General features: G+C 44.6%; 1 protein-coding gene across 1 annotated transcript; it reads left to right on the forward strand.

Moving 5' to 3' along the window:
- Positions 1-477: 477 nt before the first annotated feature.
- Positions 478-12,332, forward strand: elm (calcineurin like EF-hand protein 1 elm). Its single transcript, XM_070521561.1, has 5 exons — positions 478-733; positions 835-907; positions 1,574-1,764; positions 7,431-7,534; positions 11,992-12,332. Exons 1-5 carry the CDS (start codon positions 667-669, stop codon positions 12,124-12,126), a joined length of 570 nt encoding a protein of 189 aa, XP_070377662.1. The 5' UTR covers positions 478-666; the 3' UTR covers positions 12,127-12,332.
- Positions 12,333-16,425: the final 4,093 nt, after the last annotated feature.

The following is a 16,425-nucleotide window of genomic DNA, read 5'->3' on the forward strand; positions in this document are numbered from 1 at the left end:
TCTTCTGGCAGCGTATTCATACCATGTGTAATAAAGACGAGCGTCTGTATATAACCTGCAGTGGTATTAAGAACGTATCGCACGCATCTGGAGATTGTCAGGTGCACCAAATGCTACTCCTCGGCTGGTAAGATATTCCTTCCTCCATGCATATGATCTTCTAAACGGCCACGTACATGTACGCGGTAGTTTTCCGCCTGTGCTTTTCTGTCCCCGATATGCAGACAGAATTATCTGCAATTCAATTTTTTTAAAAACTTTCTCTCATCTTCTTTTGTCTCTCTTTTTTTATTTTTTTATTTTTTTTTTGGGGGGGGGGGGTAGGGGAGTTCAACCTGTTTCTTGAAATGAGAGTGTGGCAGTATGCTCCGCTAGAGAAATCTGTGTGCGACAACTCCAACGTTGGACACAAATTGTCGTAAGCGAATGCAGCGCTAGCATTCTCTAGCGGAGCATACTATTTCCGGGGCGCTTGCGTCGTCGTGTGCGTGGAGTGCGCGCACTATCAAGGTCAATATTCCCGTCGGCAACGTCGTCGACGCCGAGGCCACCGCGACCTATTTCGTTACGTGTTTCGCACAATCGTTGCCAGTTTGGGTTTCCCCGCCGTTCGCGAAGTTCGTCCCACGTTGTTGTGCAGCCGGGTGAACTGTCTCGCTCGTGACCATGGGCACCCGGTCTTCTTTAATGCTCCAAGAGGAGGAAATTCAAGAGATTCAGCAAGAGACTGGCTGTGAGTTGTTTCGAGAATTACAACCCTATCCACGGAGCACTTCTAAACGCCGTTGTCGCGCTCTTTAAAGAACCCTCGCTCATCCGAGGTCATTCTTGCAGTTTCGCCAAACCAGATCGAGCGGCTGTACAGCAGATTTACCAGCCTGGACAAGACTGACAACGGCACACTTAGGTGAGCGAGCGTATAGAGGGTGTCCGAAACCGTAAATTAAAGCGAGGGCCCTTCTCTGTGCGAGTACTGAATTGTGCAGACAACGATCGTTACTTCGGTTGTCCGTCGACCACCAGGTGACTTTCCATACAATGGAAGGCAGTCTACGTAAATGTGCGTTGTTTGTAACGTGACGATCGGGACAACTTAGCTAGAGCTGTGTTTCGAGACGCTGTCCCGTGCACGTGTAGCTAACAACTTTCGGCTTAATGTTGCGTTAGACTGGTAGAATTCGCGCCGGTGAAGGTCCTTATACTTGCGTTTCCCTGGGCTCTCTATCTTGCACACACGCCGACGTTGCACAGTTAAACTTAGAATCGGCGTTTCGCTTGCCGCGTTGTGTCATATACGAGCATGCTGGTCAATGTGAGGTGCTTACGGTTCTCCGTCCGTCAGTGTACAAATATGCTAGGAGATTACCGTTCCATTTTGGGCTCAGGGTTGTCGCTTGTCATACGGGCCTCTAGCGCACGGGCCGCTGCTAGCAGTATTTTCATATCCATCATCTGAAAACGGCTGCGGTACGGTTTAGATATTGGGCGTGGATATTGGTCGGAGCCATGTTAGAAACCGCTAGCGATGCGTTGTTAGGCTCCAAGTTTACGTTGAACTTTGCATTGTTTACAGCCGCGAAGACTTCCTGCGAATCCCGGAGCTAGCCATCAATCCTCTGGGCGACCGCATTGTGCATGCTTTCTTCATGGATGCCTACGACGACCGCATCAATTTCCGCCAGTTCGTCCGGGTGCTGTCACGTTTTCGACCCCTGAAGAAGAACAAGGAGAACAAACTAAACAGCCGCGAAGAAAAGCTGCACTGTAAGTATCACCATCGCTGGTGAGGTTATAATTAATAAGCTTGAAATGCCGTGCTTGATTCTATATGACAATGTCATCACAAGAACTCTAAAAGCATTGTTTGTTTTAAACCGTGACACAGTCACATGCACAGTGTAGGCATTTCCTTAACACAGTGTCATACCTTTGCAATCTGAAGTTTCTTCATGGTTGTCGTAATGCAGAGGCTTAGTCTGGTCGTGTGGCCCGGAAAGTATGTTAGCCTTCCTACACATAATTACAAAACGATGTGGCATTGCGTTAGTTGGTAACTTTAGAAATAAACATGTTGGTGTGCATATTCTTTTCTTCTTTGTGGTGTCTCTTCTGCACACATGCTTTTTCTACACATATTTAGCTGCTTGAAATAATTGTATATGACTATGATGTGGTAGATTTAGAAGATGGCAATGCTGCTTTTCTCGTAATCACAGTTAGTGAGACACATAAGCATGCATACTTCATTTCCTGAATGCCATGCTTACTGTTTGATTCTCCGTGCAAGACTGAAAGGATTCTTCCATATAAGTGCACAAGGATGTGTGACTCAATGTGTGTGACTGCGTGTGTGACTCAGTTATATTTGCAGTCTTTACTGGAGACGAGTAAATTAGAGCAGGCATTGCAAAATGTCGAGGAGTTGCAACTCGCCCCTGTCACAGTGCAGTGTCTTGCATAGCTTCCCAGTTTTGGTGGCTTCATGTTAGCCAATAGAGCACCAGCAGTTGCATATGCTACAACTCAAATGTTTACTCTATTGCCTTATATGCCATTTTTCCAGCAATCACAGCCACTTATGTTACTCAGCAGAGAGTAAAAGTAGCAGTAGCACATGTTTTAGGCAATAAATACTGACCAGTGCCAAAGTGCTTCATCTTCATTGTAGATTCATGTACAGACCAAATGACACTTCTCTGGAGCGGTAGAGCTGTTGGCTACAGATCACACATGCAACGTCGGGCTGTAACCATTGAATTCAATATTGGTTAACTGAAAGCACCTCAAGCGCACACATGACATGCGTGGGCAACCTTGTCAATACACAGGCATGGATTTTTTGCTGCCTGCAAGCAGCGACAATCTTTATGAGCTGCAGGTCTACTCATGGATGAAGAACACATAGATCAGCTCCTTTAAAAGGGCATGCAGTGTGAGCTCTTCACAATCTTCCTCAATTAATTTTGAACCATTGGCTACCGCCAGCTGTCCCAGGTGCGGTTAGAGCTATCTGCTCAACCTTTCCACTTCCAGACGAGTGTGCGCAGTCTCTACACTAATAGTGCACCAACAAACTCGACTTCTGTTCACATGTAAGCTGTTCCGAATGGTTGGCCTCTGGTCACGGTGTTAGAAAGGCTTTATAGTGGAGCTGCTCGTCTTAAAGGGACCCTGAAACGATTTTGGCAATTTTCTACAAACGTACTGAGTCGTTAGAGTAGGTTCTTCTGATCATTAATTGATGCATCTAAGTGCTCTGCGTAAAGCATGTAATTTATTATAAGGTTTTAAAGATACCCATCGCTGCCGATCGCAGCGCACTGCTCGGCGGAATTTTAAGCCGCCCCTACCCATATGATGCAAATAACCCATATTACGTCACATGGGCGAGCTATCTGATTGGCTGACCAGTGCGCGTGGTCGATAATTTTTCCAACTTTATGGTGAACAAATCATGCTCGTAATAGTTGGAATGTTAGTTACTTTGTTTTTGTAAAAAGAAAATAACTTAAAGAGAATACACAAGAATAGTTTTTTAGTACACTTCAGCACTTCCGGCACACAGCAAGTGTCGTCTGCTTGTGTTACAACGTACTCCGTTTTGACGAGAGCTCCGCGGTCAGAGTCGGTCTCAGTCTTTTCGCGAGCACTATGATTCGACTTTGTTGCCTTGTGGACTGCAAACCTAGCGACCTGCAAACCGCGAGTCCAGTATTAGGGCAAGCGCAAGGGGACAGGGTCTGGCCGCTTGACTGTGCCGGGATGAGCCACGAGATGAGCAGAAGGGCAAATGTGAACGGTCTGCACGGTGCAGCCACCTGGTAGCACAGAGCTCAACCATACACAGTAGCAGCAACGAAGTGTATTCTTTGCTGCTGGTGTGTATTTTTCGCAGGAGTGTAATCATCAACACGTTGATTTATAAATGTTTAAAATGCTTTACACTTGGTTAGAGCAATATTAGCGCTTTGTTTGACTGGTTAAGCACTGCGCCAGCAAGTGTCTGGACCGTGCAGACCGATCAGGCTGCTCACGTACGTCTACGCTAAAGTTCCTTCATCAGCTTGAGTTTATGCCTCCAGTCATTTGCCGAAATGACCAGCATGCCTGTTTTTAGCGGAGTACCGGACACGTTCGGCGCTACGACAGAATGCTCGCAACGCACGCTGCTTCGATAGCTCTCGGTCGACGGCCAAGCGGCTAGCGGAGAGGTCTCGCGCGGGAGGGGGCGTGCTCCTAAACAACCGGAAGTGAGCGATGTGACGTCGCATCGTGACGCTGAACCAGTGAAGGTGGAGCTTAGCGCCGCTCGCTCGGCGAGCGAGTTGAGGAGGAAAAGCATAGCTAGGGAGGAGGGTAACTTCTAATCGCTTGCAGCTCCATTAATACGTAACGCTTCACTTAAATTGTGGTGCGAATGTTCTACTTAAGCTGTACCCTACGCGCCTACAAAATTTGTCCGAACCGTTTCAGGGGCCCTTTAAGTTCTGCGTGCCAGTTAAAGATGACTTTTCCACAGTGTTGTTATATAGATAACAGTCCAGCATATGGTATTTCAATGTGCACAGTCATCACATTGGCCAGGCGCTTATGCAGATTAAGGACAGGAAGCCACTCTCATGGGCGCATTCTAATCGCATTTTTATATGAATGCTTATGTAATGCTTTCATTCAGTGCACCTCTTTTCCTTGTTCATCGCTTTCTTGGGAGAACATGTACATAAGCTATAGTCATCGCCATGTAAATATATAGCAAATATGTGTCATTGTTGTGTGCTCTGAGAGGCCTACTTTCAATGTGTAATAAAAATACAATTGTCTAGATTCATGAAAACATTGAACTTCTCATGTGATAGCAAAAATAATCCAGGCTTAAACATTAGAAGTGAATACATTGAGCAGCAATAATGAGCCAGTAAATTAAAGCTTAAGCACATATCAGAATGCAGCATATGCGCTACATAGAGTTTTCAAATCGAGTGTTCCATCAGCCTTGGTACTGTAGGATACGGTGGTGCCAGATGAAACAGTCTGCTGCCGGTTCCCTGAGTACCTGGGGATGATTCTTCACCAACAACAGCAGAGACCAATGCATCACCGTCATTGAAGCATTCACGTTTCCTGACAGGAGAGCAAACACAATTCACAGTCACTTTTCTTTTCAGTCTTGGTCAAGTGTCAGGGGCAGCCCGGAAATAATGTTGAAATGGTGTCTTTTGCCAAAGCAGCCTTCTGCAGTGCACGTGCAAGGATGTGTCCTGTGTTGTATAATGCTTCTTACTATTTGTGGCAAATCGCACTTCAAGATGTTTTTCACAAACAAAATGTGTTGCTTGCAACACATGACCCTTTCATGGACTAGCATGTCATCAAACTTTCAAGCAGTCTTTCCCCTTCAGAGCGGCAAAAAGAGACACCTGGTTCCATGACTTGTACCCCAAGTTACACTGTGCTACAAAACACTGCTCACCCATCTCGTCTTCATTCAATGAACTTATTCGAAACACTCGGTCGCAATGTGTTGTGGTCGCAATGAAATGCGACCACAACACAAAGACAAACGACCGACACTCAGCATACCACTCAGTGCTGGTGAACAGTAAACCTAGAAGCTGAAAGCCTTGCGGCACCTAGAGCGCCCTGGTGGCTAAAGAGAGGCGTATCCTCATTCACCACTTGGCAGCTAAATTGCAGAGGTGGAGCATCTTTCCACCTGCCTATCTACCATCGTGATCCTGGTAGTGGCTCTAATGCCTTCCAGAGTGCACACAAGTTGGACTCTTGTCAAACTGTGCTGTCTAACTCATCATAAAGCCTCAAAACAGGACAGGTATTTGCTGTCACTACATCAAGCAGTGTCAAGGGCGACGGCCCTTCTGCCTTTGTGTTTGCTCGTGCTCTCTCTGTCTCCTCATACTGTTGCTCATTTCATGAAGCATGACAGGTGGAGAAACAAAAGGCATTTTGTAGAAAAGGTCTGGCATCCTATTAGCTGGCCTTCTTTCTTATTAGCTGGCCTTCTTTCTTTAGGTTTCTCCTGAAGTTCATAATCAGCAATAGCATGTGTAGTACTTTGATGTAAAGAATGCAGTCAAGGTTTTAGTCTGTCTGCTCATTTTGAGGCATACTGGCGTCATCTGAGCAGGTAACATGGTAAAACTGACAGGTGGCACACATACTTACAATTGCTAGTGCAAGCACCAAGTCTGAGTAGAATTGTTGGCGGCTGTTGCAACACTGTGTGGTTAATGCCCACATGTTTCTGCTGGTTTGATGGCCTTCTGGTCAACCTATCTCTAAAGGTAACATTTTTTAATAAGGCAGGAGGCAATGGTCGCTGGCAAATCCAGAATGGGGCCTGAGCCTTCCATTGAGACACGCTGGCTGTCAGTATGGAACATGCAGCAAGCCCACCCACCCTCTGTTTTCTCTATGCTTTAAAGAGGGCTCCCGCCTGGATCCCATGGGCTCCTGTGGAGTGAATCCCGCCCTGGATCCACCCTACGTAGTCGTCTCTAATGAAGCCATGAAGCACATAAATGAATCAGTTTGTGCACAAAACACTAGGCTCTCTCATGGTTCATATTGAATTGCGCTGAGTGACACTAATTATGGCAAGTAACACACCAGGCAGGACGAGAGTGTGCCATCTGGTGTGTCTGTTTGTGTTATTTGCTGTGATTGGTGTCACTCAGTGAAATTCAAAATGAAAACTAGCCTAGTTCTTCACCTTCCTCTTTCATGGTGTTGCATCATTCTCTGTTTAGGGTTTTGAATGTTTTTCATACCATTCAGGGATGATGGCGCACAATTTGTTGAAGGTATACAAGCTGTTACTTGTGTAACAAAAGCTGTCGCTAGACCATATGTTCATATGCCCATAGGACTTTTGATGATCTAAGGTTCCAGAGTCTTTGGTGAGTGTTATCCTTAGAATGTGAGCAATGCAATGGCTTACAAGGACACAAATGGGACTAAGACAAGCATTGTCTTAAGTGTTACTGAAGTCATTGTCAGCCTTTGCACTGTTTACTTGCTAAGATTAATCCATTAATAGCCCAGTTCGCCAGCCTGATAACTTGTCCTTACTCCTCCGTGCTGGGGACTAGTTAGAATCTTCCTCCAACATAGCTTGAGAAATAAGCTTCACTCTGCATACTTTCAACAAAGCAAGCATAGTGCTTGACAGAAGTTTCAAATCACTAGTTCAGTTTTAAGGTCCGTCACCAAGACCTGTCTCGTGTCTCCTGTGGCAAGCCTGGTGCTCTGAAGCAACAAATGTTGCACAGATGCAATCCACAAGCTACTCCAGTCACATGCACGTTGGTTTGAAAACTTGACTGAGTTTCTGTTGTGCGTGCGAGCAAACCCATGGATACAAATGCTTCTAACTTTGCCATTGTTATAGCATCACAATGTTGCTCTTCCAGTTGCCTTTAAGATGTACGACCTCGACGACGACAACAAAATCTCTAGGGATGAGCTCTTGGCTGTGCTGCACATGATGGTTGGCGCAAACATCTCCGATGAACAGGTGCGTTACCTGACCTTGATCTTGAATGCTCACTTGCTGAAGGGGGTTGCGCACATTATATTTAACTGCCCACAATGCCCACAATACTATGTTACAACACCCTTTGCATTTGTTTCTAGGAGTCTGGCACCATTATTTAAGCTGGAACATAATGCATGTTGTTAAATAATGAGGCTGACAGGAAATTTCTTGCCCTAGGCACCATTATTGTCATGGCTGTGTGGGCAAGCATCAATGTCCAGGTGGTTTCATTCCCAAGGATATGAACTCGGGTGTGCTATCATTCAAAGTGTCAACTATGAATTGGATAATAGCCTTTCTTATTTTACTCCTATTCATTTCAGCCATTTGCTATTTGAAATTGTACAATATTAGGTTCTGTTTGGATAACACTTAATGGAGTCTTAGGAGGGAAAGACTGATGCAAGTGGGGAGTGCCCTGATTGATTGTGCTGCATGAGAGCCACGGCTGTTGTGCACTTGTTCCTTAGCAAACACACAGGGCAGATAATTTCTGGCAATTATCCTCCAGCCATTCAATAAGAATTGCTTGTATTTAAGGCAGCCTATATACGAACTTGTTGCCTAGGCCATTACAAAGCAATGTATTATTTAACCAGCCTCACCATATCTGTGCGCTCCATTAGAACAATGTGCAGTGCTGCACTCCGTGCATCTGGTGATGTGCTGTTCTTTTGTTTCATTGCTGTCGTCATGGCACACCAGATGGCTGAAAGCAGTAATTTCCCATTTACAAGCTCCTGAATTGACTAGGCTTCCAGTCGCAAACGTCGCCATATGCGCTTATCAAATGATGGAAATATATGCCTTTATTTTATTTTTTTTTCGCACAGTCCATGCACATACTTTGTATTTCACTTTGTTTAGAAATGAGAAATATCTGATTCAGTTTTGAAAAGTCATTCTTCTTAAATATTCATATTCGACTTCATTCAGAAGTCTCACTATTCAAGCACCCCTAATATTAGCCAAGCACAATACTGTTACCTTCATTGATCTGAGAGCCAGTGTAGCCAGCATGCATATGTGAAATAACCCTGATAGGAAAGTTTTTAGTGAGGATGCTTTATCATCTGATTTTTTTATGACATGACTGGCAAGGTGAAAACGTCTGAAATTGGGCCAGCTAACAGTTGTGTTTTGCTCTAAATGTGCAAGCAGGAGGTGCTTCTTGCTAAATGTCATTGGGGTGCTAGCCCAATCAAAATAGCCTAGCTACACAACAAAGATTTCAGATTAGCAGACGTACAAATTGTGAATAATTTTCGCTTTTTGCCATGTTGTCTGTGTTCATGCTAGTCTGATCACTTTTCCTTGAAGCAGTTGAACATTATTTCATCTTGCTTAAGTTCCTGTCGTAATGGAATTGTTATAGGAAAATAGTGTACTTTACAAATCTGAAATGCATTTATTTTGAATCACAAGGACCATATCTACACCCGTCCACAAAGTTTACGGACTGCTGGATCTAAGATAATGTTGAATTTCCAAGCAGTTTGTCATTATAACGAGTATAACTGCAGAACACTGTGTTGTTTGCAAATACCAGTACAAGCTTAAAGCCTGAATACCAGGCTGTGTTCAGAGACTTTACTCAGTCTTTCTCAGAAACATAGTGCATAAAGTTATTTGCATGTACCGGCACTCACATGAGCATGTTTGCCAGGTGTGGAGGTGCTTTTCATTGTATGAAAAAATGTACTTACTCAGGTAAGGCCCGCACTTTTCTTTATCATTCTTTACAGGATGCGAGCCTTATACAAAGCAGGCTTATGGTCACTCACTGGAGCCTCAAACTGCTGTATAGAATGATGCATCTACTAATGGTCAGCCATAAGCACCTTTAGCCAGCCATCGTCATCGTTTCTGCTACCATCGTCGCTTGATGAGCTCGCCTCATTAGTAATGGCCCAAAGGCAGCGGTCTTTCGTGTGCAGCCGTGTTGGTAACTTCGTGGCGCTGCTGAGCACGAATTTGGGGTTTTGATCCGAGCTGAAGCAGCCACATCCCGATGACAGCGAAATGCAAAAACTTTCATGCACCATGCATTGGGTGCCCGTTAAAATTTCTCTGGTGGTCAAAATTAATCCGGAGTCTCCTATTTTGGCATGCCTCATAATAAGATTTTAGTTTTGCCACTTGGAACCCCGGAATTTAATTAATTTTGGTAACTTAGTGAGAAATTTACTGAACTTAGCATATTTTAGTCATTCTAACGACCACTTTGTTGTTTTGGCATCTTATTAACTTTTTGGTGGCTTTTTTATTGGCTCAAATATAGTGGTTATATAGCCCTGATATAATCTTAAAGGGACATAAGCCAAGTTCATGCCTCACTCCTGTTTTATCTCAGTATTCACATACATGCCTCCATTTGTCACTGCTTCTGAATACATACGGAAGAGCTCATTACTGAGCCATCTGGGTGCATCAAAGCTGCTTTTCTAAGCAAAGCACAACCTTGAGATGTGCTACCACTTAAAAATAATGGTGTTTGTTTCCCTTCTTCACATTGGCCATTGACACATACCCAACCGTAAATAGTAATTCAAAGTTTTCGCTTGTGGGAATTGTGTTCATCCATTTCGTTGCAGTGCTCTAGTGTAGCAGGTTTTGGGCATAGAGGCTGCATCACGGTGATGTCCCTTTCAAACTTTGTGCATGCGGGCCGCCTCTTTCCCTCTCTCTTTCGAGGGCACCGTACAGCAGCAATAGCGTTAAGCATTTGCTGCTGTCCGCCCCTTAAGTAGACCAGGGGCCCATCTGATTGGTCTGTTTGGGCGGGAACTTTCCCTTTTCTCCTGGTGGCTCGAGCCAACAGTGGGAGCGGGAAGAAGCGCTCGGACAGTGACACAAACAGTGCGTATACTGAATTCTGATCCTCCCGGTCAGCCCTTTTGTGGGCCGGCCCCATCAAAAGTCCTTGGCTCAAAGCAGGCGCACACCTGTTCACTGCTCCTGTTCTGAAGGGTCACTAAGACCCAGTTCTCTCCGCAGGCATGATGGGAGGCTATACCGAGCTAATGGAACATTGCCCTGGTAGCACGGTCATTAGGAGCCATCGTCCCATATAGTGGTGTGTCACAGTGTTTTCTGATGCTGTTGTATGATGCTTGAATTGCAGGAGCACCAGCTTATGCACACCACGAGGATAAGGTGTATCATTTTGATAACGCCAAGCTAGTCGTATAATAAGCGCCTTACTTGGGGTCTGGGTCCTCTCCTTGCGGCATTCTGTCTTGCTCCCAGTAGAGACCGAACGAGTGCCCACTTTGGACACACAATACATAAGCGGCTGAACTGCGCGTCCCCCTGAGGGCTTGAATCCTCAGGCCCGAGCAGTGGTCTAGGTTACTCTCGATAGAGCACCACGTGAGGTAGACTACAAGGTTTAAAAGTAATAAGGAAGATGTGTAGGAAAAATTAAAAAGTAAAAAGCACTTGAGCATGTCATCATTATCATCATCATGGCAACTGTGTCAAGAAAAAGTTGCCCAGCACTAGTGTGCAATGCATGCTTCAGTAAATGCATGGTTCATCCAAATTTTGTGCACCCAGAAAAATTCATGAATGTACAAACAGTTTATTTGTTTGATGCTTGTTTTATAGTCGAACCTACTTATAACAATGTTCAAGTGCTAGAACAATCCCATTATAACCGGGTTGCACAAAAAAGCAGAGGGGGCAAACATCCAAACATTTTAATGGAATAGAACGAACTAAGTCAAACCCACCTATAGCATTGCTGATTTTAACAATACACGAATGCAACATTAAGCAGCCAATGCATCACCAACTTTTGTATGTGTTTTATGGTGAAATAAACTGCCTACTACAATGTTTATAACATTGTAGGTTATAACAATTAAATATGGCTACTACGTGCATACGCTGAAAGCTAAAGAAAATGCTAAATCCTTGAGAAAAAAAAATGCAAGCCACCACACTCACTCCACACCCGCTTTTGTGCCACGCACCCTACATGGCACACCTTCGTCTCATCACCCTACATATTGCAGGCTTCGCGCATCTCTCTCCCATCTCTCTTCCAACTTTACAATAAACAAGGCGACTGTGCCAATGTATGAGGGTTGGAAGGGACACACGGGAATGGTGCGAGAAGCCCTGCGATGCATAGGGAAGTGCAACGAAGGTGTGGAACAGTTACGGCAGCTCACTTTTTTTTTTACATTAATTTTTATTTTCCTTTCAGCGCACAAATCTAGTAGCCTGATTTAATTAAACGGATAACACAGCATGAGAGCATTGTAGTGAGCAGTTTATTTCACCATAGAACACACCCTAAAGTTTACGGTGCATCAGCTGTTCATTGTTATATCCACGATATTTTTAAAGCCAGTCATTATAAATGTGTTCAACTGTATATGATTAACACAGCACGTGACATGTCTGATTGGTGCATTTTTGGCTTGTAGCTGGCGAGTATTGCGGACAGGACCATAATGGAAGCTGACAAGGATGGTGACAACATGATCTCGTTTGAAGAGTTCTGTGCAACGCTGGACAAGACAGATGTGGAAGAGAAGATGAGCATCCGGTTCCTGAACTAGGGCTGTGCCTGCAGGCAGCCTTGCACCCACCTGCCCAGTTCCTTCACCATTTAAGTTATAGCCGCCTGCATAGACCTGTTGTTTCTTGCTGCTGTTGTTCCATTGACGTGAGACTTTTACAGAGGCTTCTATGTGCTGGCAATCATTCCAGTATTGCTTTTACATGTACTGCTGAGAGATCAAATATGTTTCTTATGTACACCAAACATCATGTGTATCTGTCTGCATTTCTTTAAACTTGCACTTTCCTTAACAAGTACAGCAGGGACACTATAATGTAAGGTTCCCTCTTGCTCAATTCTATTCCTTTGTTAGCATCCGTGGGAAGCCAGTCGTCATGATAATTGTAGGCAGATTGCTGCTCAGATGACTGGCAAAATGCAAAAAGGAATTGTTTTGGAATAGAATCAATACATTATCCCTGTCCAAAATTCCATTGCAGCTAATCTCTTGGGGACTGAGCCAACTTATTACTTTAGATGGAAGTTCTTGTGCCATGCAAAGTTGCATCAGGTGTTACTTTGGCACACAGGTATTACTCAATTTATCGGACAGTAAATTGTATTATCATCATTGACGCTTATGTGACCCTCGGCATAACACATTTTGCTTGGACTTCACGTACTCGGGCATAGCAGGAAACTGCACTGATTGCGTGCTTTTAAAAATCGCTTGTCACAGAGACAAAAGCAGTGTGTGCTCAACTCGGCTGATAAAAAAAGAAGCCAAGTGGACGTGCTGTCCTTCAGTTGACTCGGCAGTGGAGCAAGGAATGTTTACTTCATGCTGCCAGCATAACTGATGTCCAAAAATGCAGCATCATCTCCGCTCAGTGGCTGTGTACAGCCATTTAGGCTAGCACATATCAGCAGGGCTCACTGTACGTGAAAAATGAGTTAAAACTGCTGATTAATCCATGCCAGTCTCCGCCAGGAGCAGTAATTGTGCACATTACAAAACTCTAACAATTGGGTATACTGCAATGACGGCTGAGTTTAACACTTTCCCGAAAACACTGCCACAGGTGTAGTTGCATCAGTGGCGAAAGATTAGAGCTGTCTTTCTTCATAATGCACAGATCTGTAGTGACAGAATTGCCAAGGCCACTGTTGTTTACCGCAGTTTTGTCGCCTGTCTTGAAGCTTGCTTGATTATATCTGTGTTCTAAAATTCGGTCTTTTGCACCTAATGTCCCGACGGCAGACCGACATAGCAGCAGGCATGGCTAGTGATTCACGATTCGAGACCCGGCCACAGCGACAATTAACAATTCGACCGGTGCAATTCACGACCCCACTACGAGCAACACAGGTTAGAGAGTTAAATGTGCTCATCCTTGCCCTCAAGCCAGCACGTTGAGGCAGCGCAGCAAGGTAGTATTGATTGCAGCACATCGACGTTCGAGCGCTGTCATTAAAAGCTACATCAAGCGAGCAGCGCACGAGCTCGCGCTGCAGCACGATTTGCACGTACGTTACTGTTAGCTCATGTGCATTGTATCAGTTATTTATCAGTTGCTAATGGGACAGATGGCCACTACTACAGTACAGGCATAACTACTTGTCTAGCGGCATGCAGTCAACAAAGATTGCAGGAGGCCTGCCGTTTCGCGGCATGTTGAAAGACCGCTGCCGTCACGGCACGTACCGTCGTGAGCACGAGCAGTTTCGTACACATGATGTCTGCTTATCGCTGCTGTGAATTCATTTATAGCAAGCATTTCTTGGTGTTTGTGCTCCTGAATCTAGCAGCGTGCAAACATTACCTGAAATTTAGCTTCGTACGTGACTCGCTTCACTTGCGATTGACACCGCGCTAAAACTTCGCCGCTTATTTCTTGAACAGCGTACACATATTCGGCGTTGCATAATTTATTGCCTTTACGCAGCGTGCCACCCCTGAAAAAATCTTCTGCGCCCGATATTCGCTTCAAGCCGTTGTTAACAAAACCGAAAGTGGCGGGTCCATATTGTAAACGTGCTTTCCGAAGCAGGCGACCGAGCTTGGTACTACCCAGCATAGAGTTTCCTACAAAATTTTTGTAGGAAACTCTATGCTACCCAGTACAGGGCAGAGGGCGCTCTTTAACACCATTTTCGCAGCACCCCCTGGGCAATGCAAGAGCCCCCTAAGGAAACTGATTCAAAGCAAGTAAAGAAACAAAGGAACTTTGCGTCCAGGCTAAAATAAAGCAGTCCTCTGATCGCTGGCTGGCTGAAGTTCGCGGTGCAACTAAAGTGGGGTCAAGAAAATTCTGGAACCATATAAGCTGGCTGGGTAAAGCTAAACGCAGAAAACAGGAACAGATTCACGATGCCGACGGAAATTGTTTAGAGAGGAGATGACGCTGTGAACTACATTGGTTCAGTTATAGCAGAGCCATTTAGGAAAGACGATAGGGTAATCGCCCCAAGTGACGGAGCAACACAGAATAGCATAAAATGCACGTCCGCGGGGATAGACGAAATTCCAATAAAGTTAATTAATGAACTTGGCCCAAGAAGCAAGGAAACACTGATAAAAGCAACGGAGGCAGTCATAACAAATAAGCAAATTCGGCACAGCTGGAAACAGAGTAAAATGAATTTGATTTATAAAGGGAAAGGTGATAAGAACATAAAATCCTTCCGACCAATTACAATAACATCAGTTATATATAGGCTGGCGATGCAGGCGGTAAAATTAAAAATGCAGTCATGGGTAGAAAGTAATAGAATACTCGGAGAACTTAATTCAGAACGGGTTCAGAAGTGGTAGGCGCTTAGATGATAGCCTGTTCATGCTTACCCAGTGCATAGAAATAGCTAAGGCGGAAAATAGACCTCTGTATTTAGCCTTCCTGGACATAAGTGGTGCATACGACAACGTGAACAGGGAACTCCTGTGGAACATATTAAAAGCTGAAGGTATCATTCATGAGGTAATTGATTTTCTACAGGAACTATATCGAGAAAATAATGTTGAAATAACATGGGAAGGAATTAAGAGTACGACAACTGTCGAGGTTCACAAAGGATTAAGGCGAGGTTGTCCTCTATCACCGCTGCTGTTCATGCTTTATATGATAAGCATGGAAAGAAGGTTACAACGAAGCAATCTAGGGTATTATCTGTCGTACAGATTATGCAAAAAGGTTGAGCAACGACTACCGAGTTTAATGTATGCGGACGATATTGTACTGTTAGCAGATAGCCGGGAAGATTTGCAAATACTGGTTAATTACTGTGGGACGAAGGAGACAGTTTAGGTTTCAGTTTTAGTGCAGCCAAGTCCGGTGGGATGTTTTTCAACGATACAACTGATCAGGAGCTTACAATACAAGGCCATGAAATACCCCGAGTGGCCGAATGCAAATATCTCGGGGTATGGATAAACAAAGGGCAGATGTACACGGAAAAGCACGAACAGTCTCTCATAGCAAAAGGGCGAAGAGATGCCGGGATAATGTAACATAAGGCATTGTGGGTGTACAACGGGTATGAGGTACTGAGAGGTATTCGGAAGGGAGTAATGGTGCGGGGGCTTACTTTCGGGAATGCGGTCCTGTGTTTAAGGGCAGATGTTCAGTCGAGACTAGAAGTAAATCGGAGAGCTGTGGGAAGGTTAGCACTAGGTGCCCACGGGAAAACCACAAACGAAGCAGTACAGGGAGATATGGGCTGGGCATCGTTCGAACCACGGGAAACTCAGAGTAAAATCCTATACGAAAAACGTCTGAGGAAATTGGACGATAACAGGTGGGCAGCTAAGGTGTTTAAATGCTTATACAGAAAGAGCATTGACTCACAATGGCAGAAAAGAACTAGGAAGCTAACCAGTAAGTATGCCAGACACGAGGACGAAGAAAGGCAGAGCATTAAACAACAGGTTAAAAATGCGGAAGGTAAAAATTGGATAAGTTCAATGGAAAAGAAGCATCGTGTGGAACTATATCGATACTGGAAACAGCAGATCAGGAAGAAAGCGCTTTTAAGATAACTCAAGAGGCAGTGCCCTACTCTTTGAAGCTAGATCAGGATGTCTTAGAACGCGGAGCTATAAAAAGAAATTTAAGGAAGAAGACACATGTGACATGTACTGTGTGTGGTAAAATTGTAGAAACAATGGAACACCTCATACTAAAATGTGATGGTATCAAGCCCGATGTCGATGCGGCCACAGTCACCCTTCCTGAGGCCCTAGGGTTCAGAGATAATAATAGTCATGTAAATAAATATGCGGTGGAAATTAGCAAAAGGCGATTGGAGGATTGGTGGCTCAAAAGCAGAGAGGTGACATGAGGTTAAAAGGGTAGGAAAA

Source organism: Dermacentor albipictus, chromosome 7, assembly GCF_038994185.2.
Source record: "Dermacentor albipictus isolate Rhodes 1998 colony chromosome 7, USDA_Dalb.pri_finalv2, whole genome shotgun sequence".
NCBI lineage: Eukaryota > Metazoa > Arthropoda > Arachnida > Ixodida > Ixodidae > Dermacentor > Dermacentor albipictus.